The 27,242-nt window shown below is 40.6% G+C and overlaps 1 protein-coding gene across 3 annotated transcripts in view; it reads left to right on the forward strand.

Annotated features, from left to right (window-relative positions):
• Window positions 1-21,182, forward strand: part of B4GALT5 (beta-1,4-galactosyltransferase 5) — a 96,676-nt gene extending 75,494 nt beyond the window's left edge. For all 3 annotated transcript variants that reach the window (XM_043985537.1, XM_043985539.1, XM_043985538.1), the window contains exons 3-9: window positions 8,585-8,698; window positions 10,974-11,098; window positions 12,459-12,575; window positions 14,024-14,211; window positions 15,172-15,294; window positions 17,172-17,273; window positions 18,002-21,182. In XM_043985537.1, coding sequence (XP_043841472.1) covers window positions 8,585-8,698; window positions 10,974-11,098; window positions 12,459-12,575; window positions 14,024-14,211; window positions 15,172-15,294; window positions 17,172-17,273; window positions 18,002-18,149 — 917 coding nt within the window. In that variant the 3' untranslated portion in view covers window positions 18,150-21,182. The remainder of the gene's footprint in view (window positions 1-8,584; window positions 8,699-10,973; window positions 11,099-12,458; window positions 12,576-14,023; window positions 14,212-15,171; window positions 15,295-17,171; window positions 17,274-18,001) is intronic.
• Window positions 21,183-27,242: the final 6,060 nt, after the last annotated feature.

The following is a 27,242-nucleotide window of genomic DNA, read 5'->3' on the forward strand; positions in this document are numbered from 1 at the left end:
CAGGTACATAAGGGGCATCTTTTAAGATCATTCTAAGAGAGGCTTCCTAAAGCATTGAAGGGCTTGTGGTGCCTACGGGTGACTAATTGAAAGTGTTTCCTGAAACATTCTCCCTTCTCTCTCCTGTGCCTTTTGAAGTCTCTAGCTCCATTTTAGAACTTAACTATGACCTCCAAAACAACGCCTGTCCTGATATCCCCAGTTTGGGGGCTTCTCCTCCCCTCACCCCCAATTACTTGGTTTTTACTTTTAGATCTCTTTTGTATTACTCATCTATATACATGTTATCCTTTTCTCCAATCGAATATAAGTTCCCTGAAAGCAGAAACTGGTTGTTGTCTTTGTATTTCCACCAACTAGCTCAGTACCTAGCATAGATAGTTAGCTAGATAAGATAAGATATCTAGATATAAAATATATATTTAATAAAAGCTTGGGGTAGCTAAGTGCACAGTGGATAGAGTGCTGGGCCTGGAGTCAAGGGAGACTCATCTTTTTGAGTTCATATCTGGTCTCAGACACATACTAACTGTGTGACCCTGGACAAGCCATTTAACCCTGTTTGCCCCAGTTTCCTTATCTATAAAAAATGAGATAGAGAAGGAAATGGCAAACCACTCCAGTATTTCTGCCAAGAAAACCCCAGATAGGGTCATGAAGAGTCAGACACGCCCGAAAAACAACTGAACGAACAACAAATAAATGCTTGTTGAACTGAATGTTCACTCTAGAAAGTCTGTTTACCCTTGTGCCCATGAAGGTTGCAACTGAGCTTCTTACTGGTTTCTAGCTAATGATAGCCTTATAATCTTGGGACAGTATCCTAAATTGTGGAAATAAAAAAAAAAAAAAAGAATACTTCCCTGGGGAAAACCTTAATGATTATATCCCAAGTCCACGTTCCCCCCATGCATTTGGGATTTCCCTCTATGATGCGATTTCAGTAATCAAACAATCATTTCCTAATATTTTACTGACTTTTGTAGTTGCAATTACCTTCTTGAAAAGCCTTTTCCAACTTTGCAACCAAACACTTGTGTCCAACATTTCTCTCATTCCTTAAAACCTTTATTTGTGGTGTTCATTCTTTTAGAAGCACGTCAAAAACTAATGCAAAGAGACATGAAATGACATGTGAGGCAGTAATGAAACCTGGGGTGCTTGTCTTCCAGGCTTCTTCTATTGTAAATATAATGAAAGGGGCTCTTTTCCCAGGGCATATTGTGAGCTGGAGTATGTGGCTATGAGGACCAGTGCACATGGTACAACAGTGTACCATGATTATCTTGCTGATTTGCAGGACAGACACATTATTTCCAAATTGCCTTGTCACCACCAAATGGAGGAAACTAGGGGCAAAGAGGCCAGCAGTGAACCTAGGGTTACCAGGAACTGAAATATTTATCACTTAACATTTATTGAAATGGTCTGAAGTTCTAGGAACAACGAAAAGCAAAAACAAAATCCAAGTTAGAAATAGGGATCATTGAACATGAAAATTCCATTCAGGCCAGATACATGGTAAGGCACATTGTTTACTCGGTCTCTGAGGTATTTCTTCTCTGGCCTTTGGTAGTGGGCAAAATGTGGAGCAAGAGAATGCTTCTCTTGTGAGCTGTCCCCATTGTCATTCCTATTCTTTCTCTCTCTAATCTTTAATCTTTGCCTATCTACTGGCTTCCTTCTCTGCTACCTATAAATATATCCATGTATTCTCCCATCCTCAAAAATCTCACTTGATATTTCCTTGCTAGCTCTTATACCATATCTCTCCTTTTCTCTGCTATGCCAACCTCCTTGAAAAAAGCCATTTATACTCAGTGTCCTCCACTTTGTTTTTCCTTTCTCTTTTCTGAAACCCCCTCATTCTAGTTTCCAGTCTCATCATTTAACTGAAATTGCTTTCTCCAGAGTTGTTGATATCTTTGTTGTTGTTTGGAGGTAACTGGGGTTAAGTGACTTGCCCAGAGTCACATACAGCTATTAAGTGTAAGAGGTCATATTTGAACTCAGGTCCTCCTGAATCCAGGGCTGGTGCTTTATCCACTGCACCACCTAGCTGCCCCCCTAATGATATCTTCATTGTTAATCTAATGGCCTTTTCCCATTCTTCATTCCCTTTCCCCATAGCATTTGACACCTTTCTCCTTTTAGATACTCTCTCTTCCAACTTGTTTGACTTTTTTTTCTCATTCATCTTCATCCCTGTCACTCCCCTAACTGAGTATCCCCCAAAGCTCTGTGATGGTCCTTCAGTGATCTCATGGGTTCAGTTAACATCTCTATTCCAATGATTCTCAGATCTATATTGCCGGTCCTCCTTTCCCTTCTGAGCATATCCAGTTGCTTATCTTGCCTCTCTTTTGAACTTCTGTCACTGTCGAAGGCACCACCATCCCCCTGATCTCCCAGGTTTGCAGCCTGTGTCCTCTGTGACACTTCACTTTCACTTGCCTTCAGTTGCAAAATCTTGTCATTTATGCCTTCCTGACATCTCCTACTGTAAATACATCTTTTCTCTATTCGGATCGTCACTACCTCCTGCCTCCGACAGCATTCATCACTTTCTGCCTGGACTATTTTACAGTCACCTTATAAGTGGGTCTCCCTGCTTCATTTTCACTCCAATCTGTCCCTCACACATAGGTCTAGCCATTTCACCCCCTTGCTCTATAAACTTTAGTGGCTCCCTAATATTTATAGAATCAAATATCAAGCTACTGCTGTGAGGCTTTTCACATCTGGGCCCTTCCTAACTTTCCAGTCTTCTAGTACTTTATTGTCCTTCACTTCTATAGTCTGGCAATCCTGTATCACTTTCTCTATTGACATTCCATCTCTGGTCTCCATGCCTTTGTATTGGCTGTAGCCCATGCCCCAAGTGTTTTCCTGTCTTATCTCTGCCTCTTGAGACTCCTGGGTTCTTTCCAGTTTCAGTTCAGTGGTACCTATTGGAGGTTCCTCATGCCACTTGAACCTTCCCCTCTAAGGTCACCTTTCTTCTGTTCTGTATGTATTTATTTACATGTCTCTCCCTGTTAGTATGAAAACTTTTTGAGATAAAGGACTGTTTTTGTGCTCTATACTTTTTTTTTTTGGTATCCTCAACGCTTGGCACAGTACCTGGCAGCCATCAGAGCTTGAATAAATCCTTGTCTATTAATTGATTAATTCATGTCCTGGCTCTCCCCTTAGTAGCTGTGTAACTTTTGTAAAATCACTTCATCGAAATGGGCCACAATTTCCATCTCCTAGCTCTAAATTTTATCATCCTTTGTTTGGATTCCAATAATTTTTGTTAAGTTTATCACTTTTGCTTTAAGTTGGTTTTTTAAACATAGGTGGTTCTACAAGTGATTGAATGGAACATTTCCCTTTTTGTTTTTTTGGGTTTGTTTTTTTTTTTTTTTTTTTTTTTTTGCAGGGCAATGGGGGTTAAGTGACTTGCCCAGGGTCACACAGCTAGTAAGTGTTATGTGTCTGAGGCCGCATTTGAACTCAGGTACTCCTGACTCCAGAGCTGGTGCTCTATCCGCTGCGCCACCTAGCTGCCCACATTTCCCTTTTAAAGTTTAATTTTTTTTAATAGGCTATCTACTCCATCCTCACCCCTGCCCTCCAAAAAAGATGCTCAAATGGTATCTGGCATTGTTCATTTTGGGGGCATAATCACTTAGGAATAATGGGCCAAAAGGAAATACTTATCATAGGAACATATCCCTTTCTTAAATAGTTCTGAACCTGGGAGTCAGGAAGACCTAAGTGCTACTCTGAGCTCTGTCCCTTGCTAGCTGGATAGCTCTCTTATCCTTAATGGCCTCCTCTGTAAAATGGGGGTGATAACCCTAATTCCTGCCTCGCCTCCCTCACAGAATGTCAAGGTTCAGAAATGGCCGCCTTAAGTACTTGGGGCAATCATAGAGTGCCACAGAGTATGAGATCAGTCGGAATAGGAAACAACAGTCAGAGAAATAGCAATAAAGCAAACATTCAACTGTTTCATGTTCATGATAGTCTCAAGTGAAGGGATCACTTATTGATGTGACCTAAGTGGAAGCACATATAGTTTGCAAAAACCAGATGTTACCCAACTACAAGTTGCATCTCGTGTTTTTCATAAGCATCAAGAAATGTGGTTTCAAAAGTGTATCCATTTGCTAAACACTCTTATCCGGTCTCAGACACTTGACACCTGCTAGCTCTGTGACCCTGGGCAAGTCACTTAACCCCCAGTCCAGGCTAACACACAAAATAAAAATAAGGAGGCAACCGAAGATACTTAACCTGACTACTTAAAGATTCAGAGATCCTTATATGAAGGGTACCTTTCATCCCAAATTGTTGAATACCAAAGTTAGGGGTCTCTGACTCCTTTGTTTAGAAAACTTATGGTCCGTTCTGTGCATACATAATAAGCTACATTAAGTAGAGCTTTTAAAAAATTTCCTTGCTGGGTGTTTCTCAGAAATTAATAGTCTTCTCTGTTAATAGACCCAGAATAGGAAGCCAAGGAATATAACCTTTTAGAACTCTGATTGCTGGTATCCCTTCTCAGTACCTACTGTCCCTTTCCCTTGTGCCAGAACCACTCTCTTAATGCTTGGTGCCATTTAGATATACAGTGAACCCTGGGCATAGGAATAGCCTTGGAAAGCAGTGAGGAGGAGTGAAGTTACAGTCAGCAGATGGCTTTGAGTTTCTCAGTAAAGTAGGAGGAGATAAGTCAGCTCAGGGCTAGGGTTAGGGGCTTGAGTCAGAATAGAAGAGGTTTGAAATGGTTGCTGTGGGGCCTGCGAGGAGCTGCCCAGCAGTGAAGGAGCCAGTTGAGGGGAGATACTCGATATTACGTTTGTAAAGGAACAATCACCGTGGTTTTGCTCATGGGAATAAGTTTTCTTTTGCTGGCCTTAAGAAAATGCCTTGTCTTTGTAGTAGAGACAAGTGCTTGGTACTTCCTAAAATATAAGGAAATAATTCTTCTTTCCCCAGAATGGTTTCGAATTCCAAGCATATTCTTCTTCTTGTCTTTACTTACCTACTGGTTTTATTGTTCCCAGTAACTTTTTATTGTCTTCCATTAACCTGTTTTTAGATTATGAGGCAGACTTTTAAAAGGTCATTAGGGCAGTTAAATGTCTGCTAATGGGAACAGCAATCAATTAAGGATTAGGAGCCCAGAGTTCTAGGTTCAGCTCTGGGGGCACTAATAGACTGCGGAACCGTGGCCAACTCACCTTCCCCACTTTCTAAAGCTAATTTTCATCATCTTTTAAAATAAAGGATTTGAGTTAGATGCTCTCTAGTTCCAGCTCTGACATTTTATGATTTTTAATCTTTTGGCATCTTATTCTGAAATGAAATTGTTTGCTTTTGGATAAAGAAGTTCTTTGAGTGAATGAGTATATTAATTGAGTAATTTATTAAGACTTTACAAGTGTGAAGTACTGTGCTAAGTACTGAGGATAAAAAAGGGAAAGTAAGACCCTCTCAAGGAGTGCCCATTCTAATGGCTTGCCAGACCTGTGAAGGACCGTTGCTTAGAACAGCTGGCTTCTTCATGGAAGTTGCTTTTCCGATGATGGCTGTGAGAGCAGGTCTGGAAGCAGGACCAGTGGTCTGGGCGGGAAGGGGTGCTGTCATATCTAGGGCTCTTGTGCCTATCCGTTTGTTGAGGGCATTTGGTCAGCAGTTGGCAGTGGTGGTGTTAATAAGAAAGGTAGATCCCTTCTCCACAATGATTTCTTTCCTTGGCGATGGCTTCAGAGGCTAGGCTGGAAGTGCATCTGATAGTTTGGGGGACACTTGCTATTCCCAAGGCTCTTGGGTTTAGCACCCTGGACTGTCTCCATTGAGGTCTGAGGAAAGGTTGTGGTCTTTGAAATATCATTTACCATAACCCATTGACCACTGTTTCTTGTTTTAAGTAAGATACTAGCAGGAATAGTTTTCAAAGCAGATTGATTTCATGGTATCCTGGGAGGAAGTAATCTTGACATATGGTGGGGTTGAATGAGGAGCAGCAGTGTGTGTAAGGATATTAGCAGTAGCCACACGGTGTTAATATCTGTGTGGTTCTTTGGGTGAGGATGCCTCTTCTCGGAAACAACTACCTTTTGCCTTTCTCGGGGAAGAGCATGTCTTATTTCAAAAGGAATTAGATTTGGTGGAAAAAGAAAAACCCTGGCCTTGAAGTTCAGAAATCTTGTCCTTTTTCAGAAGGTTGCCCATGCAGTAAATGCAAGGTGCTGCCAAAGAGAAGTAGGGAGCTAGTTTTAAAAATTCAACAGCAAATAATTTATTAAGGTCCTACCATGTTCAAGGTAACATGCTGGGCCTGGGGATACAAAGATACGTGCTAATTTAAGGATGTGCAACTGAACTCTCATTTTTAATTCCCTGACACTTTTTTGCTGCTGGAGTGGGAGGTGTGTAGGCCTACCACCAATTAACCATGTACAAAGGAGCCACTTTACAGTGCAATCAATGAACACTCAATTCTTCCTCCCCCTCAGTCCTTTAGAAGAGTTGGCTAGTGTGTGGGAAGGATTCATATGGAAGGTTTAGATAAGAGTGAAATTAGCCTTGTTCTTCCTTGTCCTCGTGGGATGAGCCTAGGACCAGTAAGGCAGATAACACCTCAACATAAAGACCTTTTGAGCCTCTCACCAAGTTGATCACCACTCTGGGAGAGTCTGCAACAAATGGGCTTGAAGCAGAACATGGACAACTGTCCAAGGATGCAGCCACACAGTAGAAGGGATTCATGGGCTAGATGTCCTTGAAGTAGACTTTCAATATAGGGATTTTGATCTCAAACTCAGCCCCAAAGCTGTTGGTGCATTAACTGCCCCTAAGTTCTCAGGGGAAAATGATGGCAGGTTTTCTACTTCCTGTAGGTTATAGCTGTGGATGCCTAGAGCCCACGGTCTTCTGTTGATTAGTTTGTTTCTGAGGAATGTTGACTACTTTAGTTTTAGTGTTAGATATTTTGTATGTCTGATGTAATTATAGTAATTTTATTTCCTTCTCAAGAAAATTGCCCCCACTGTCTTTCTTAAATCCATAAAGACTTCTCTGTTCACTCCCCTGGAAGGGATCTCTCTCTCACATGCTTTCTTGGTACTTTGGACTCTACCCACTCACCATCTTTTATTTCTAATCTCTTTACCTTTTTCTCGTTTCCCCTAATTTTATTTTGTCCAGGCAGTCAGTAAACACTAGGGTCCCAGTGTGTGCCAGGTGCTGTGCTAAGTGCTGGGAACACAAAGAAGGAAAACCCGTCCCTGCCCTCAGGGAGTTCACTGCCTATCTGGGAGTATGTGGAGAAGGGGTCCAGGAACCCTCTTGGAGTGGAAGCCTTGGCAGGCTTCTCTGCTCTGCCCTCCAGCCTTCTAATCTCAGGGGCAGAGAGTACTGATGAGATGGGAGTACCCAGGCTGATGCAGTCCCATAGGATGAGGCCCAGACCTGTGGTTTCTCTTGTTGTAGACAACTCCCCAGAGAGGAAATTTGCCCTATTGAAGCATATCAGGACATGTTCTGCAATTTATAGTTTGGGGGCACTGAGAGGTTCTGGCTTGCGTGGAGCTAAATAGTCAATGTGTATAGGACTTGGGGCTTGAACTCAGGTTGCCCTGATTCCTGAGGCAGACTCTCTTACTCTCTTTCTCCCCTGTCTTGCTCCCTACTCGACTGGGAGGCAGTGTTGGGGTATGATGAAGCCAGACCTGGGCTAGGATCCCAACTGTGTGGCCCTAGGCAAGTCACTGAACCTTTCACTGTGTCTGTTTCTGCTCTATAAAATAGGAATGATAATAATAACGTAAACCGTTAACATATATCTATACTGTAAAATAAAAAATAAGAATTTACTATAGAAACCAAAAAATGTCGTGCAAAGCCTGAAGGAAAAAAAGCTCATTGAGGAGTTTCAGGCTAGGTAGACTTTTACAAAGAAGGTAGCCTTTGGACTAGTGAGTGAGTAAAGGAATTGAAATTTACTACAGGCTTACTACATGTGAAGTACTTAGCTAAATACTGGGGATGCAAATAGGAAAAACACCTGATGGTGCCTCTTCTCAAGAAGCTCACATTCTGATTGGGTGATGCAGCACATGTACAGGAGGGCTCAGCTGCAGGTCAGATTTCATGGTGAAGCTTTCCTGATTGTACTTCTCATCACATCCATTTGTAAGTATGGTACTGGAATTCTAGGGCTAGAAGGAAAGGCAGGCAACCATTTATTTTCTATGTAATGATAAGGTTCAGAATTCAGAAGAAATTAAGCTGAATCTTTAAAAAACAAAAGAGTCTGTGGGCAAGAGACACTTTAAGTAATAAATGGAAAGTAGTATCTGGCAGGCTTGGAGTTACCCTGTGCTAGGTGACTGACATTCATTGCTGTACAAGTGGTAAGTATGTTTAAAAGGCTATATTATCAGCTAACTAGTTAACTTTGTTTATTTTTTGTTTATTTGCTATTCTTGCTTCTGCCTGGAATCCTGTGTAAAGAAAACAAGGCACAAGATAACTAAAATTTCTCATCTGAATTTGCTTTTTTTTCTCCCCACTCCCTCCCCACCAGATTATCCTCTTGACTTGAATCACAGTGAAACCTTCCTGCAAACCACAACTTTTCTTCCTGAAGACTTTACGTACTTTGCAAACCATACCTGCCCTGAAAGACTCCCTTCTATGAGTGAGTAATGCCCTATCTTGTTCTCCCATGCTTCTGCCAGTTATAATCTTCCCTGCATTTGTTTTCTTTAAACAAACTTCTTTTTTTTTAGTGAGGCAATTGGGGTTAAGTGACTTGCCCAGGGTCACACAGCTAGTAAGTGTTAAGCGTCTGAGGCTGGATTTGAACTCAGGTACTCCTGACTCCAGGGCCGGTGCTCTATCCACTGCGCCACCTAGCTGCCCCTTAAACAAACTTTTTTAAGAAAAAATCGCATCCATTCCTTCTGTTTTTTACATCACAGCTAATTCCCAATAACCACTTGTGTCCATTGAACCCTCTGTTGTAACAAAGAAAAGCAGTTGAGCAAAGCCAATTGATTGAGTGACTGACAGACTTTATAACATTCCACACTTGTCCCATGTCTTTCTGATAAAATGGAGGTACATTTCATAATGAATCCTAGAACCAAGATTGGTCATGATATTTAAGCTATATTCAGCTGCCTGTTAGTGTTGTTTTCATTTACATGTTTCAGTTTTTGTGTATATCATTCCCACCCCACCCCCAAAGCTTCTCTTAAAAATTCTTAATTTAAAGTCCTTATGGCATGAATGGTATCCCTGGGTTATTAAAGGTTATTCGTGCAGAGCACAGTCTGTGGCAGGTCCTACCAAAGTAGAAGGACAGAAAAAGACATGATCAATCCTTAAAGTATACACAGGGTTGGCCCCTAGGCAAAGAATTTTTTTGGCCATGGGAGCTTATGAAACAGTCATGAAAGCATGAAAGGGGTTGTGAGCTGAATTAGTGGATTTCACAGATAAAATCTGTGCTTGATCCTCAGAGTAGTAAAGTATGCACATATACACGTGCCACACACACACACCCTCAGTGCTCCAAAAGGTATGTGAGCACGCCTTTTACCAACACAGGGCTCAGTTCTTTTTTTAATTCTTTGCCTTAGTGGATGGTTTGCATGAGTTACTGGGGCTAGAAAAAAAATCATGTGACTGAATTATGATGAGCCTTTTCCTAGGCTTACTCCAAGCCTTTTTACCTTGGTTGAAACTGCCAGAGCCCACACTGTGCCTCTGAGAAATCAGGATTTACCCCTATGCCATTATATAGCATTGTGCTTTAGGGGAAGATCTATATGGGTGGTTAAGCAAAGTGTGGCTGTTTATGATCATGCCATTATTGGGGAGAGACACTTAAGTAAAGCATTACTTCAGTGCACATTTTTAGCATTTCAGCATGAGTGCACATGAGTTTTCTCTATATCCCCTTTTGGTTGTGGAGATTTTGTCCCTTTTGCGGCTTATCCAGGTACCTAAAACGGAGAGGTTAGTCAGTTTTGTCTAAAACAACTGCTACCAGAATTTCTTTGCCATCTTTGTTATTTTCAGCAAGTCGCACACAGTGTCATTCACTAGGCTCCATTCCTGTGTCATCCAGTAGGGTATTCCTTTCCCCTCAGTAGGCTTTCAGGTTGGCTTGGGTTTTTTGTTTGTTGGTTGGTTGGTTTTGTTTTTGCGAGGGTGGGCTGTTTCTTGATTTAATAGACAGCTTAAATGGTAAAATTTAATCCTGTATTATTTATAGTCAATTCTTTTTTCACTTTGCCAAACAACCTTACTTTTTCACACAAAAAATTAATGTAGGGGCAGCTAGCTGGTGCAGTGGATAGAGCACTGGCCCTGAAGTCAGGAGGACCTGAGTTCAAATCCAGCCTCAGACACTTAATACTTACTAGCTGTGTGACCCTAGGCAAGTCACTTAACCCCAATTGCCTCACCAAAAAAAAATTAATGTAGTCAGCCCAGGTGTGATTCTTGGTGCCTTGAGCTCAGGGCTCACTGGAGTAACACCAGAAATTCTGCACCTATACTTTCTTTGGGAGTGTAACTTTGTCCTTTATTAAAAGGGCAAGACTTTTGCTTTGAGACTGCTAGATTATTGTTTATTTCTCACTACCTTTTCATCAGGTAGTCTTAATTGGATGATTCTGTGTAGGGTTCCTAGCAACTCTCCAAGAATGAGAAGATTTGGTTTGCCTGGTTGTGGGAAAAAGAGAATTGAGCAATCATTTTCAGCTGCTGTATTAGTTTTTCCCAGTCATGACCCTGTGGGAGATGTAGCCAGAGGTTAAGCTGACATGTGGTGAGCTGGAAATGAGAGGATGGGATTTCCAGCATTTTTTAAGCTCTTGGAAAACTTTTTGGACATTTGCAGTACTCTGTATACAAGCATGTGTATTTTCTGAGTTCTTAATCCTTTCTTTTTCTACACTCAGAGGGCCCAATAGATATAAACATGAGTGAAATCAGAATGGATGACATCCACGAATTCTTCTCTAGAGACCCTGCCATCAAACTTGGAGGTCATTGGAAGCCCAGTGATTGCATGCCTCGTTGGAAGGTAAACTAGAGTCCAGTTTACCAGAAGGTAAACCAGTCCAGGGGACCCACTTATATTATAGGTACACTTCTGTTAGTAGTAATACATTTCTCATTTCTTGATGCTTTAAAGTTATATTTTCCTTGCAACAGCCATTTGAAGTAGGTACGGAGTATTACCCCATTTTTTAGGTAAAGAAACTTGTGACTCAGAGATGTTTACGTAGCTGATGCATGTCACAGATGGAATTTGAACTCAGGTCTCCCAAGTCTAGTACTTCCTGCCACACCAAACCAAACTATGTCTGTTAATTCACTTAACTGCAGAAGATCCAAGAACAAAATTGTAATGGTTTTGATAGGGTAGTTCCAGGGCAAGGAATTTTTGACTGGTGATCCTTTTGTGCAAAGAAATTTGATTTGCTTAGGATTTAGCCCCACTTATAAGGCACAGGAGCCTTTTGGCTTCTTCCCAGTGATTCAGGGATTGTTATGATGCTCACCTCCTGGGAGTAGGACACTGGTGATGGGAAAGCTGTGTGTAGCCTGAAGGACAGTAAGCAGATCTGTCTTATTGACAAACAGAAAACTGTTTGGTGGCTTCACATTAAAGTTTTGGGATTTCTACCCCACACCCACCTTGCCATTTTCAAAAAGGGTAATTGTCAGTTTGATAGTGGGATCCTGTGTTCCAGTCATAGATTCCAGGAAAGGTGCCAGAGAAAAACCAATATATTTTGTTGACCTAGACATAAAGGTGACTGGTGGAGAGTACCAGAAACTGAGAGGACTAAATAGGTCACATCTAGAGTGAAATCAGTTTAGGTTCTAGAGCTGATTTGCCAGTATTAAAATTCACATAAAGTCCAGAAAGGCTTCAAGTCCTTTCTCAAGGATCACTTCTTCTTAGAAGCCTTTCCCAGCTTTCCCCTGCTTTTCACCTTTCTCTTCTGCCATCAGTTTTATAAAACACATTGGATCCTTCCCTTATATTTAGGCCAATTTCCCCTTGCCCTTCACCAGATAAAAATGAGCCTTTCCTTCTGCTTTAAATTGTATAAAACACCTTGGATTGTTGTTTATTCTTCACCATGCCCTTTGTATTCTACTTATTTGTGTACCTTTAACTCCACTCTCTCCCCCCCCCAATGCTTTTTTCATTTTTGTTTTCTTTTCTAAAGCTTATCTCTATAAAGTCAGGAATTGTCTTAATTCCATTTTCTTATCTCTAGTACTAACTGTGGAAATAGACCCTTCATAAGTATTTGAATTTAGTAGAGCCATACGACGGGCAGATCATTGATTCCCACCTCATTTCCAAGCAGAACTGGCAAGTGGGCTGTAGATTAACTGTGTGGACTCCTATCTCTGTCTCTTTACAGGTGGCAATCCTTATTCCATTCCGAAACCGTTATGAGCATCTCCCTGTTCTTTTCCGGCACCTAATTCCTATGCTACAACGCCAGCGTCTGCAGTTTGCATTCTATGTTATTGAACAAGTAAGTGGATTCTGCTTTTGTCTGTAGACTGTGCCACTTGCGATCCCCAGGTGAAGAGCCAGGAGAACCTAAGCATTAAACAATCCCAGGAGTACCAGGGAAGCAAAAAGTTTTTGCAAAGCTCTAACTGGTTTCTTTTGCTTATTGATGGTAAATTTCTGAGGAGGAGACAGGTGCTTTGTTTGCTTAGCATCCTGTAACAAACATGTAACCCGTGTAACATCATGTAACCCAGGAACAAAGGCCTCTTGTATGAGGTTGGTGCTAAGGAACTGTGCTTTGTTGCTTTGGGTGGTGTCTCTACATACTTATTTTCTGGAAGCTGCTTTAAGATGTTGGGAGTTCTTGAGGTGTAGAGAGAGAAGTATGCTCAGAGCCAGATGACCTGAATCTAGATGTAATCTGGGGACTTTAAACAAGTCTCCTCTCTCATTTGTTTCACCTGTAAAATGAAGGCCATAGAATAGATCTCTAAGGTAATTGAGTGTTCTGGAATCTGTAAGTGGAATGAATGAATTTTGTGGCCCTCAGGAGATGTTCATGGTCTATGTAATAAACCACTGGGTACCTGGGGGTTCAAAACAATTATTTGACTAAGCAGAGGTACAAATGAGCACAGCTTCCCTCTCTCCTGTAAAACATACTCAGTGACCCCCCCACCCCCACCCCCCCAAACTTGGTCTCAAACGGAGTTTCCATGGGACTTGGAAACCACCTACTTTCTTACACATATTTTCCTTGTTCAGACAGCCGTCAGCTGAGTTTCAGGTCAATCTATGTAAGGGCAAAGTTAACTCAACCTGCCCTGGATCTGGTCCTAGCTTCCTGACTCATAATAGGTGATGCTACCACAATGGAGACATCTTGAAAGAAGTAATTAGAAGAAAATCCATACCTTCACTATTAGCCATTTATTAAGCAAAACTATGTTTCCCTTTTCTATTAAGAGCTCTGTCTCTGCTGTTGAGGCATACAATTGGTCATTTTTATTGATGACTTTCACAGGTTTTTCATAGGTTCGTCTTTGCAGGGCTCTGCCTTCCTATAGCTGTCCTCTCCCATTACACTTATCCTGAAGAGAATGAATGCCAAGTGCCAGGTGATAATTAGGGATTGAAGTGGAAGCATAACCATGTGGAGCATAAATAACATTTATAATTTACATTTGTATAGTATTCCATACTTTTCAAGCTGTTTGCCGATAATATCATTTGCTTTTTGCAATAGCCTTGTGAGGTGGATAGAACAGGTACTATTATACTTAATTTGCAACTCAGAAAATTGAGGAACAGAAGTCAAGTGACTTGTCCTGACTCAACCAGTAAATAAATCAGGGCCAACAAGACCAAAGCCAGAGCTTATGCTGTGAGTGCTTTCCCTTGTACAAAACTGAGATAGGTGTGTGTGTTTTCTGAAAGTCTACTGAAAAATGAAACTTGGCTTCACAGGCTGGTACCCAACCCTTCAATCGTGCCATGCTTTTTAACGTTGGCTTTCGGGAAGCAATGAGAGACTTGAATTGGGATTGTTTGATTTTTCACGATGTGGATCATATACCAGAAAATGATCGTAATTATTATGGATGCGGGCAAATGCCAAGGCACTTTGCAACGAAGCTGGATAAGTATATGTATCTGTGAGTATCCATTTACATACACTTATTGTGCTTAGTGGGGAGGGGAGGATTCCACAAATGATCAGGAAGATCTGATTCCTACCCTGTTGGAAGGCACAGTTAGGCACCAATACATTGATGTGACTATAATAGACAACAGTACATAAAGAATGCATTAGAGAGACCATGTTCTTTGTTGGGTCTTAGGTTAAAGGTTGTTATCAGTGGAGGATGAGGAAAGGCTTCACAAAGGAGTTGGCATTTGAGTCAGTATTTAAAGGATAGAATTGAAGGTATATGGGGAGGACATTCTAGACATGGCAACAGTATGAGCAGAGAGTGGAGGGTATATTCAGAGGAAAAGGGAGTAGTCTGATTCTGCTGGCATGTAAGCATGCTTTTACAGTAGGTATATGAAAATAAGACTAGTACTGGATTACAGAAGCCTTTGAATGACAGGAAAGGCCATTTTATTTTACTCCAGAGACGTTAGGCTTTTGAGCAGTGGTGAAGGATGTTGGCAGCAGTGTGAAGGATGGTTTGGAAGTAGGATGACCCATTCAGAGGCTATCGCAGTAATCTAGCCAGGTGGTAATGAGACCTTAGGTTAGGGGGGTAGTGGTATTGAGAATGGAGAGAAGAGAGAATAGATGTGACCAATATTGTAGAGATGGGATCACTAGGAACTTGGTGACTGGCTGTGGGGCAGGATGGGGGGAGAAGCCAAGAGTCATTGATAACCATATGGTATTAAACTGACTTTTAGTTTAATATGAAGAGTGCAGGGGAGGAAAGCAGGTAACAGGTGGCCTAAGATGAAAAATTGATGTGGCCACTCATAGTGTGGCTCAAGCAAGCAGCCCAAGAAACATTGTTGTAGTTGGAACCAGATGGATGCCTGAAAACATTCCTGCTCTGAAAGAAAGTAACTGATTCAGTAAATAAAAGTACATATGATTAATGGTATACTTTCTCTCCTAGGCTTCCTTATAATGAGTTTTTTGGTGGAGTGAGCGGCTTAACAGTAGAGCAGTTTCAGAAAATTAATGGCTTTCCTAATGCATTCTGGGGTTGGGGTGGAGAAGACGATGACCTCTGGAACAGGTATTGTTTCTTTGGGTGGCTATCAAACCTAGCTTTCTGTCTCTGGCTAAGTGATGTGTGTGGACACATGCATTTGGAAGTGTTTTATTTTTACCAAAAAGTGGCGCGCATATAATTGTGTGTGTGTGTGTGTGTGTGTGTGTGTGTGTGTGTGTATTATATATATATATATATATATATATATAATATATATGGTGACTGCTTTTGTTTCTCTTGTACTTAGCACTTGGAGAAGTATAAAGTGTAAATCATATGCTTGCCCTCATGGAGCTCACAGTATAGATCTAAACACAGGTATCTGTAATGTAGAATGACATGTGGGAAATGCATGAGAGATGGAAAATGGAAAAAATTCATTGATTTCACAAGATGAACTAAGGCACTCACAAAATATTCATAGACAGCAAGCTTTTGTAGCAACCTAGGACTTTATATAAACTAACTCAGATGACTGAAGCACAAAAGGTTAAATGTTTACCTTAAGCATCCCTTACATTATACCTAATAGCCCAGATGAAACAATGTATAAAGAGAAGGCTGGACATCAAGAGACCTGGGTTCAAATCCTGGCCTCAATTTTTTTTTTTCATTCCTTTCTTTGTTCAACCCTGGGCAAGTCATTTAATTTCTCATAAATTCAGTTTCCTTATCTGTATACAAATAAATATAATATTATTTAATTAGCTATGGCAACTCCCTAAAGTGAAAATGCAAAGAATAACCTTGAAGATCTTTGGGAGAGTACTTGAGGTACATTAGAGGCTGACTTGCTCAGGGTCATACAACTAGTAAGAAAGGAAGGATTTTTCAGCCTCAGACACTTGACACTAGCTGTGTCAAGTCACCTAACCCTCATTGCCCTGCAAAAAAAAAAAAGAAAGAAAGAAAGGGAGGATTTGAACCCAGGTCTTCCTGTCTCCAACTCAGAACTATATCCACTATGTCACACCACATCTTCCTTATTTTTAAAATGAGGAATAACTCATTTTAAATGTATTAATAAACTGATTAATTAGCTCATAGGACTCTTAGGAATTCACTTTGTAAATTGTAAGAACCCATATAAACATAAGCTGCTAATATTATCTGCTGGATCAGTTTCTCCTATGAGCTTGTGAATGGTTATTTATGTTTGATTCCGTAACTTGTGGCTCAGGTAAGGGAAATTTGATATCTAGGATAGAGAAGTCCCTTCCAACTCTAAATGCCGTAAAGATCGATTCTTCCAGCAAAAGAGCAATAGTCTTCACTTTTCCAAGATCCTTAGAAATAGACACCGAAATGCAAAATCACTGAATTACTTTTTTTGGTCGGGGGGTGGGGTGGGGTGGTGAGGCAGTTGGGGTTAAGTGACTTGTCCAGGGTCACACAGCTAGTAAGTGTCAAGTATCTAAGGGAAGATTTGAATTCAGGTCCTTCTGAATTCAGGACTGGTGCTCTATCCACTGTGCCACCTAGCTGCCCCTTGATGAATTATTCTTTAGGGAGTTTTAGAGGCATGGCTTTCTAGCTGGGAGCCTGGATACCATAAAAAATCATTGGAAGATCTTTGTGTTAGTCTAATCAATATATTCATCAGGGATAAGATATGCTATGTTACTCACTGTAGATACCCATTATTGTCCATTCATGCTGAGTGATCATTAACTCAATTAAAGTTTAGTGCCAGGGATTTTGAGTTACCAGAATCTAGAACCTTGAATTGCTCCAAGTTGCTATAGGCAGTGTGACTTTTTTAGCCACTTAGCTATGATAAGCCCTCTTTTCTCTTTCTCTGTGTTTCTTCCTCTTCTTTTTTCTTTTCTCTCCCCTTTTTCCCCCTCATCTCCTCTAAAATCTCTACTGTAATCTAAAATCTAGTCCTCTTTGTCTTTCAGAGTACAGAATGCAGGCTACTCAGTGAGTCGACCAGAAGGAGACACTGGAAAGTATAAATCTATTCCTCACCACCATCGAGGGGAAGTGCAGTTTCTAGGGAGGTGAGTATAATTTTTGTCTGTCACAAAGAGATCTTCAATATCATTTGTCCCTGAAGGCCTCAATTCACATCTGCCTCTAAGATCCATTTAATGGTAGCTGCCCCCCAGTGCCCTAATTCTAAGTAGAAGGCTGGCGTGGATGCCAGACTGTCAATGAAAATTGACAGTGCAGTCTTTCAAAGAAGATAGTAATTCCATTTCTTATGTTTTGCCATCTGTTCCATAATCTTTGGGGAATTTATCAAGGTTCATCCACATGAAGATCTCTCCATACCTCACCCATGCCCTATGACAGGGTGTATATGCATGTATAAGTTCGTGTGTGTGTGTGTGTGTGTGTGTGTGTGTATTATAGTATATGTGTGTTTAAAATCTTACAAGTCTCAAGTCTTATTGATTTTCTAATGACCTTGTTGCTGCTGCTTCCCTCCCTACTGGTAGCCAGCTTTTGCTGGCTCAGAGAGTGAATTTTGTGTTTTTGTTTTCTGGACCAGTGCAGACAGTTGGTTATCATTATGAACACCATTTTACAAATCTCTGCTCAGAATCATTATGGTGTCTTCAAAACGAATGGAAATGGTACCTTGGATTGGATCCCCTTCCTGAGTTTTCTGTTACATGTTCTACTATCTTCTCCATTCCCCTTCCCCAGTGACATACGCATATGTAGAGAGAGGTGTTGGACTTGACTTTAGAGCTAAGCTTGTTGTTGTTTTGTCCTTGAACAGGTATGCATTACTGAGGAAATCAAAGGAAAGACAAGCTCTGGATGGCCTCAATAATTTGAACTACTTTGCAAACATCACATATGACGCCTTGTATAAAAATATAACTGTAAACTTGACACCAGAGCTGGCTCAGGTGAATGAATATTAAGAGGAGAGAAGAAAAGTTTGCTTTACTAAACCATCACCAAGAAAACCTGGTGAGATGTTTTGTGAATCTGCACAGAAAGAGAACAGGAATCCATGGGCTAATGAAGGATCACAGGGTTTGAAGAAGAATATTGCAGAATGCACGCACAAGATGTCTCCGCTCTCCAGGCCCAGTTTGATTGTGTAGCAGGTTTGGGAGCCTCACTCATCAGGACTTGCTTTCTGTTTTTCAATGATGGCGGTCTGTCCTGCTGCTCTTCTCTCCACTGCACCCCACTCCGCTCCACCAAATAATCCCTATGTCCTGTCTAAGCCACAATCTCCAGGACCAGAACTGTGATCAAACATGGCCGTTGTCCTGCCACGGAGCTTGTTCTTCTGAATGACATCTTCATCTTTGCTTTTGGAGGCAAAGAACCAATCCCTCTACTAGGGCAGCTGCCTTTATGGAAGAGCAAATGAACCACTCCTCACCCATCCTGCTACATTTGTGGTGTTTTTGTTTTGTTTTTTAATTACTTTGGGAAGGAGGGAGGGGGGAGGGTATATAGAGATATTATATAACTATCGCTTCTTGAAGAAGCGAAAGTGTAAATAAGCCATGTAAATTGCCTCTTCTTTTTTTAATTTAATTTTACTGTTGACTCGGATTCAAGCAGAGAGTTTACATATTCAACCACTTATTTAGTTGACAGGTGCCGGGCTTAGTTTCAATGTAGTTGCAGTGCGTCTTTTATCACCAAAATTCTGGCTCTTTGGGGAGACATTTCAAAAAGGAACAAAATATCTGAGTTGTCTGTTTCATATCTTTTGTAGCTGATGTCTCCTCCATTTTTCCTTCCTGGCCCTGACTTCTGATGTTGACTCTTATTCTGGCCCCCTTTCTTAATCACTTTCCCCACCCCTGGAGGGTGTGAAACATGACTGTGCCTGCCCAGAGCCAGATCCCTCACAAAAACTTGTGCACGTGCCCCAGACTCTCTTTGACACCATTGCCCACCTTTGCTCTATCAAAGAAGTTTGGGTTCTCCAGAAATCAACTAGCCACCTGAGTTTATTCCTAAATTACCAATGGCTTCAGTGGTTCCTCTTCACTTTGCTCTTTTTTTCTTTTCAAAAGTGTTGTTTTGGTTATTTTATCATTAACAATTTAAAATTCAGCCAGGGAGTAGATGACACGAATATATCAGTGAGCAAAGCACAACTAAAAGGAGAATATCCACCGACAGTCAGAGAAAGCTTTTTGAAGTATGAGAATGAACGTACTCTCTTCATATCTCCTACTTTTTTTGGCCTGATTATAAGTTGCATTTTGATTGGTGCTTCTTAAATTTTCTTTGTGTAAAACTCACCAATTTCTGTAAGACCTGAACAACATCTCCCAAAATGTCTGTTCTGGAAAGCACCAGATTTACTATTATTTTTAAACATAAAGTGTATTTATATATTGTGATTGGGAATCCTTTCTAAAGAGTACTTCATGTTTCCTTTTCTTCATTTGCCTTAGTTTGCCTTCTGCTTCCATAACTTTCATGGTTTACATAAGTGTGTACATATGTGAGAATTCTTTTTTCCATTGTTGCATGTATTTGATTCCATGGACATATATGATCCCCACTCCCATGGGCTGTGGGTGTGATTGGCCAAGTCTGGTTGTTTTTGTTTTTGTCTCTTGGGGACTCAATTGGTATCTAGAAAATGTGGTATTATAGGTTGTCACACTTATCAGCTCATATGAGAGTACAGGAAACTGTTCTTGAGAAAGCTGGTAAGCTGTCATATGTTTTTTAAAAGTATTTTGAACACACGTGCTTTATAACAACTTTATGAGGGAACATTATAACACAGGATTTTTGTTCATAGAGCATATAGCAATAAAGATTTGATTTTGTTCCCTTCCCTTCCACCCTTCCCCCTCAAGAAATGCAAAGATCCTTTTGAAATTGACCATACACTCTCCTTTTATAAGTATTGGAAGTGTAAGTACTGTATCTAATGTGATGGTCAAGGATATTTGGATTGATTTGCTCTTCAGCTGTTTAATTTTAATATCCTCTGTGTGATGGGTGATGAATGTGTATATGCCAAGATTTTAAACTGATTTTTATTAGTAACAAAGCTCTGTTTTGAGAATATTTACCATCTGGGACAATGCTGGCCCAAAAGTTTCACCTAATTGGGGGAGGGGTTGAAGAAGCAGATTGAGACACAACCTGAAAAGGTCTGTTTCGTTGCATAAAATAGAATCACTTCATATTCATTTGCAATCACGGATTTCTTTCTTTTTTTCCTTTTTTTTTTTTTTTGTAAAGGTGGAATCTCTTAATGTTGCACTGTTTAGTTTATTTCATATATCATTTATCTCGTAAGTCAAATGTAGTAAGAATGAATGTGATTCTTAAAAAAACAAACAAACATACAGGCAAGTGCGTGTTTTGTTAATGGTGTAAAAGAAAGGCTTGTTTTAAAAACCTGAAAGCTGCCAGCCCAGCAAATCCAAAACCATACTGTAGAGATTTTGGCAGCTGGAATTCTATACGGCCAACAGTGAGCTTCTCCTTCGAGAGACTAAAGAGGAGGGGACAGATGAAAAATAGAAGTCACTTCCCTGCCCTAACCCTACCTAACCTCTGCCCCGTTACAGATTCATATGGGAATTCCATTGGCTAAAAACTGTTTGATTCTGAGTTGGTTTAGAATCCTGGCCAGAGGTTCTTCCCCTGATTACAGCTGAGCAGGAACTCCAAATATGGATTATCTATAGTCACCATTTCAGATGGCATCAAAATGTAGGTCATTTTTGTCCATCACTAGGTTTTTTGAACTTGCCCTTTATGTTTTTAAGAGGTGCCAGGGGTACATTTTTGCACTGAACTCTAAAGATGTTTTAAAAAAAAAAACCAAACAACAGACCACACACTTTTCACAAAAGTAGTCCTTTGTCATTATCTTATTTACTCATGTGTTTGTACATTTTTGTATGTTAATTTATGAATGATTTTTTCAGTAAAAAAAAATACATATTCAAGAATGAGACTGGTGTCATCACTCTGTTCAAAGCTCTGGCTATTTGTCTAGTATCATTTTCTTTGAAGATTTCCATCTCCCTCTGCTTTTTGGGGATCCCTGACACCAGTTTTGTCTCCTAGTGCAGGCCACACGTCGTTCATCTTCTGTTATTGAAGCTGGGACCCCTGCCTCCAGAACACGTTGAAGATATGAGTAGTATAGGCCCGGGCTTCTTCAACTCTCTTCCTTCTCCCTCCCCCTCCCCCCCCCCCAATCCCTCCATCCCTTTTCACCTGAGAACTTTTTAAAGTTTTTTTTAGTGAGGCAATTGGGGTTAAGTGACTTGCCCAGGGTCACACAGCTAGTAAGTGTTAAGTGTCTGAGGCTGGATTTGAACTCAGGTACTACCGACTCCAAGGCCAGTGCTCTATCCACTGAGCCACCTAGCTGCCCCTTCCTGAGAACTCTTTATGTGACCCCAGGTATATAGGTATTTTAAATAGGTATACATAATCTTTTACTGTTGCCAAATTTTTCACAATCCCCACATTCAGTTCTGTGACCCCATATGAGGTTGCAACCCACAGTTTAAGAAGCTTTGGTATAGTCGACAGACATTTAAATGCTTACTATGAAGCAGGCACTGATCGACATGGAGGCACTCCTAGAGTCAGGCAGCTTCATAGTCAGGAGCCAGAGGGGAGTCCATGAGTGAGGTGAGCTCCATAGAGGCAGCCTGCTGGAGTGGAAAGAAATCCGAGCTGGAAGGCTGAAGACCCCCATTCCAGCCCTAGTGTTGCCACTGAAGATAGGCATGATCCTGAGAAAGTTCCTTTCCCCAAATCTCCATTCTGTTCTCTGAAAAATTAGAGGAAGTGAACAAGATGGTCTCTAAAAGTTCCCTTTAGAGAATTGATGGACTCAAGGGGCAGGTGGAATGAGACATTTTTTTTTTTTTAGTGAGGCAATTGGGGTTAAGTGACTTGCCCTGGGTCACACAGCTAATAGGTGTTAAGTGTCTGAGGCCGGATTTGAACTCAGGTACTCCTGACTCCAGGGCCGGTGCTCTATCCACTGTGCCACCTAGCTGTCCCAGAGACATTTTTTTTTTGTACATGGGGCTGATGTGGGAGTTTGTTTTGCATATTTGTTGCTAGGGTTTGAGGTTCTTATTTCATTTGGGGAGAGGGTGGGAGGGAGAAGGGGATTAGCTGATTAAGGGTTGCTTAGCAAGAAAAATTCTTATATTTGGGGGCTTTATGATAATAAAAACGGAAAAATAGTATTTATGTAATGCTTTATGTATGTTGTTTCACCTGATCCTCACAACAACCCTATTATTTCCATTTTACAAAGGGGGAAATTGAGGTTGAGAGAGGTTAAGGGAATTTGCTCAGGGCTGCACACAGCTAAGTGTCTGAGGCAGGATTTGAACTCAGATCTTCCCAATTCCAAGTTCTGCACTCTTTCTATTTTAATTTTTGAGGCAATTGGGGGTAAGTGACTTGTCCAGGGTCACACAGCTAATGTGTCAAGTGTCTAAGGCCAAATTTGAACTCAGGTCCTCCTGCCTCCAGGGTCGATCGATGAAACTCTATCCACTGGGCCATCTAGCTACCCCACTCTTTCTACCTAGGTATCTTTGACTTTGTTAGAGAGATAAGCCACCTTAGGTTGGGTTATTTATTTACTTTTTCTTTCCTGGGTTAATCAGGAGATTTTAATCAGCTCTAGGAAGCTTCCTCCCGTCTAAGTAACTGAACCCCACCAATCCAAATATGAACAGGGCTTGTTTTCAGAGCTGAAGGGGTGGTATATTATTGTCTTACTTGGGGAGAAAGATAATTCAGAGAAGGAACTGGGAATCCCAGCTTCCCTGCATTGGGAATCTGAAGACTTGGATACTAGTCTGGGCTCTCATCAATTTACTGCATGACCTTGGGCCTGTTATTCCCTTCTCTTTCCCCCAGTTTCCTTCTCTACAAAATAAGGAGAAAGGACTAAGGTTTCATCCAGCCCTATTGTTGTGTGATTCATTTAATAGTTTTTGGCCAGTTAGCTAAGTTTAGGAATTAGATTCTGTTCTGTAATTCCCCACACATAGTGAAAAATAATTTGCACAAATATTAACTTGGTATTTAGGGCCTTAGAATGATTTTTGCTTTCCAATTGGCCGTGATTTCTGTCAGTATCCTCTATTTGCAGACTCAGAAACTGAGTAAACTGAGGCTGGTGGGGAAGGGAGGGAATAGCTTGTCCCAAGTCACATTTGCAGCAATGGCAGACCAGCTGGCTCTGGAACTTGGGGCTTATTCCCGTAAAGTACTGTCTCTGCCTGACTGTAAAATCTGTGCTTCTGGGAAAATTGCGCCCTTCCCCCTTTCTTCTCCTTTGGACACCTGGTAATTCTGCTGCTGCCTTGTTTCTTTTGTTGTTGTATTTTTGTGTGTGTGAAGCCACCTACACTCTTCCTTTGGCAGAAGCCCAAACTCTACTGTAGGAATGGGGAGGCGGAAAGAGGAAAGACCTTTTTGCCTTAGGGCTACGGGAAATAAATTTGAGGGTGTGATTCAAGGAGGCATTAAAGAAGGCTAGAGAAAGCAGTCTGCCTGCAGCTGCTCCCAGGGATTGCACAAATGGTGTAACCTTTCCTGTATCGTTTGCCCTTGCTTCTGGCACTCCCTGTGAAGATAAATAGGAATCAAACATGAATCATAAAATGTGTTCTGGCTTATGAAGGGAACTTAACCACCTGCCCCTCCTCCATAGGAAGGAGAAAGAAACACTAATACAGGAGATCTGCCCAACTGCTCAATCTGTAATTTTGGGCAAGTGGAACATTCTGTTGTGTGACCTTGGACAGGTCACTTCACCTCATTCCTCAGTTTCCTTATCTGTATTTCCTTATCCCATACTGAAAATCTGGTCCATGGAGGAGATGTGACATTCACATGAGGTCATGATAGGGCTAAAGGAATGTCCAGGATTACTCTTTAAATTTTTTTAAATTTTTCCAGATCTAACCCTTTAAAATATACAGGCTTGGACAAAATACCAAAATCTTTGGCTTCCTTGTACAGTTCTTTTTATTTTTTGTGTCTTTTTAAATTCTAAACTTAAACACCAAAATCAGATTGTTTCTATAGTACAAAGCAGAACAACAAAAAAAGCTTATACATTTTAAAGTATATCACATATTGTTTGCTTCTCCTTCTAAGTACAAAATAAATTGAACATGTTATTTTCTTAATTTCTTTCTTTTTTGTTTTGTTTTTTGAGAGAATGAGGATTAAGTGACTTGCCCGGGCTCACACAGCTAGTGAGTGTTAAGTGTCTGAGATCGGATTTGAACTCAGGTCCTCCTGGATCCAGGGCCAGTGCTTTATCCACTGTGCCACCTAGCTGCCCCCTCAACATCTTATTTTCAAAGTTGTCCTTGGCTCTGATTCCTTACTGCCCTTCACTTTTTGCCTTTATTTTATTGAATTTTTTTTTTTTTTGCAGGGCAATGGGGGTTAAGTGACTTGCCCAGGGTCACACAGCTAGTAAGTGTCAAGTGTCTGAGGCCGGATTTGAATGCCTTTATTTTAAATGTTTTGATAGCCTTTTTTCTTTAACCTCTTGCAAACATATGTATAGTTAAGCAAAACAAATTCCTACCATAAATAATCACATCCAAAACCAAAATGTCTCCATTGGCACTCTGGATCTATCATGTCTCTCTCTCTCTCTCTCTCTGCAGGGGGGCATGTTTCATCATGAATACTCCTCCAGAATTGTAGTTGGTCATTGTGCTGACCAGCTCCTAAGTCTTTCAAAATTGCGTTTACAGTATTGTTGTTACTGTATAAATTGTTCTACTCATTTCACTTTGCATCACTTCATACAAGTCTTCCCTGAAATCAATCCCTTCATTTCTTAAAGTACAATAGTATACCATCATATTCATATACCACAGCTTTTCAGCCATTCCCAATTTATGACCATCCCCTTAGTTTCCAATCTTTTTGTCACTGCAAAAAGGGCTGAATTCCTCTTTTCTTACTAGTTTTTTTTCCATTTTATAAATCTTTTTAGACCCTCTCTGTCCACCACAATTGAAAAAAGAAAAAACCTATGTTAAATATGCCTAGTCAAGCAAAACATCTTTTTTTTTTAAAAAGTATTTTATTATTTTCCAGTTACACACAAGGATAGTTTTCAACATTTGTTTTCACAGGATTTTTAGTTCCAAAAATGTTTTCTCCCCCCCCCCTTCCCTCCCTCCTCCCCAAGACAGAAAGCAGTCTGATATAGATTGTATATGTACATTCACATTAAGCATATTTCTACATTAGTCATCTTGTGAAAGAATCAGAGCACAAGGGAAGAATCTCAAAAAAGAAGGAAAAAAAACCAGTCCAAAAGTAGAAACAGTCTGGTTCAATCTGCATTCATAATTCACAGTTCTTTTTTTCTGGATGTTGAGAACATGTTCTATCATGAGTTCTTTGAAACTGTTTTGGTTTGTTGCACTGCTGAGAAGAACCAAGTCTATCCCCATTGTTCATCACACAATGTTGCTGTTACTGTGTACAATGTTCTCCTGGTTCTGCTCCTCTCAGTCAGCATCAGTTCATGTAAATCCTTCCAGGTTTCTCTGAATGAACTCCTGCTCATTGTTTCTTACAGCAGAATAGTATTCCATTATATTCATATACCACAACTTTTCAGCCATTCCCCTATTGATGGGCAATCCCTTGATTTCCAGTTTTTTGCCACCACAAAGAGAGCTGCTCTAAATATTTTTGTACATGTGGGTCCTTTTCCCTTTTCCATGGTCTCTTTCGGATACAGACCTAGCAGCGGTACCACTGGGTCAAAGGGTATAAACAGTCCCATAGCCCTCAGGGCCAAATCAAGCAAAACATCCTTAATTGGTCAAGTCCAAAATGATACATATCTCATTCTGCACCTTGAGTTTATTACCTCATTGTCAGGAAATGGTTAGCGGGCTTCTTTCTTGGTACTCTGGAAGTTATGCTTGGTCAAATCATAGGTTACGGTTTTTAAGTATTTCTTGGTTGTTTTTCTTTACAATGTTATTATTGTGTAGTCTTCTATGTTCTGTGGTTCTGCTCACTTTACCACACCTCCGTTCATATAAGTCTTCCCAGGTTTGTCTGAAACAATCCCTCATCCTTTCTTAGGGTTCAGTATCAATTCATACATCATAATTTAGACATTTCTCTATGGAGGAGCACAACCTCTTCATTTCCAGTTACTTGTCACTACAAAAAGAGCTATGAATATTTTTTTTGTACATATGGACTCATCCTTTTTACTTTTATCTCTTTGGTGAATAAGCCTAATAGTGGTCATAGGTTCCTTACAGTTTAGTGATATTTCGGGTTATAGTTCTAAATTACTTTCCAGAATAGCTGGACCAGTTTACAGCACCACCAACATCCTTGTACAATTCTTTTTTTTTTTTTTTAAGTGAGGCAATTGGGGTTAAGTGACTTGCCCAGGGTCACACAGCTAGTAAGTGTTAAGTGTCTGAGGCCGGATTTGAACTCAGGTACTCCTGACTCCAGGGCCGGTGCTCTATCCACTGCGCCACCTAGCTGCCCCATTGTACAATTCTTAAACTTCCATCACTTAGGTTGTAGAAATGATTTATACATGAATTAAATGACAAATTGGATTTCTTTTCCCCTGGATGATGTGGGGTTAGTTTGGTCAGACTTGGGACCTTCTTGCCTAAGGTGGCTTTTTGTTGTTGTTCTGAGATGATCTGAAAAAGACTAACATTATTTGTAATGGAGTTGTCCAAATGAATTTCCTTCCAAAGGCTCTTTGCAGATTGTTTATTTCTCTTTAGGTACAATGTAAGCTATTAGCACTTTGAGGGCCATAAGAGCTTTGGGAAGATGCCAGATCTTAGAACTTCTTTATTCACAAATAACTTAGATATACAGGGTATCCCAAAAGTCTTGATTTAGGTTTAAGGTTTAATGCCTTAATATAAGGTGTCTCAAAAGTCCTAGTGCAGGTTAAAGTTATTAGAGCACTTACTTAAATAAAGCATCTCTATGAAGCACTT

The sequence above is a fragment of the Dromiciops gliroides genome, chromosome 2, assembly GCF_019393635.1.
Source record: "Dromiciops gliroides isolate mDroGli1 chromosome 2, mDroGli1.pri, whole genome shotgun sequence".
In the NCBI taxonomy this organism is placed as follows: domain Eukaryota; kingdom Metazoa; phylum Chordata; class Mammalia; order Microbiotheria; family Microbiotheriidae; genus Dromiciops; species Dromiciops gliroides.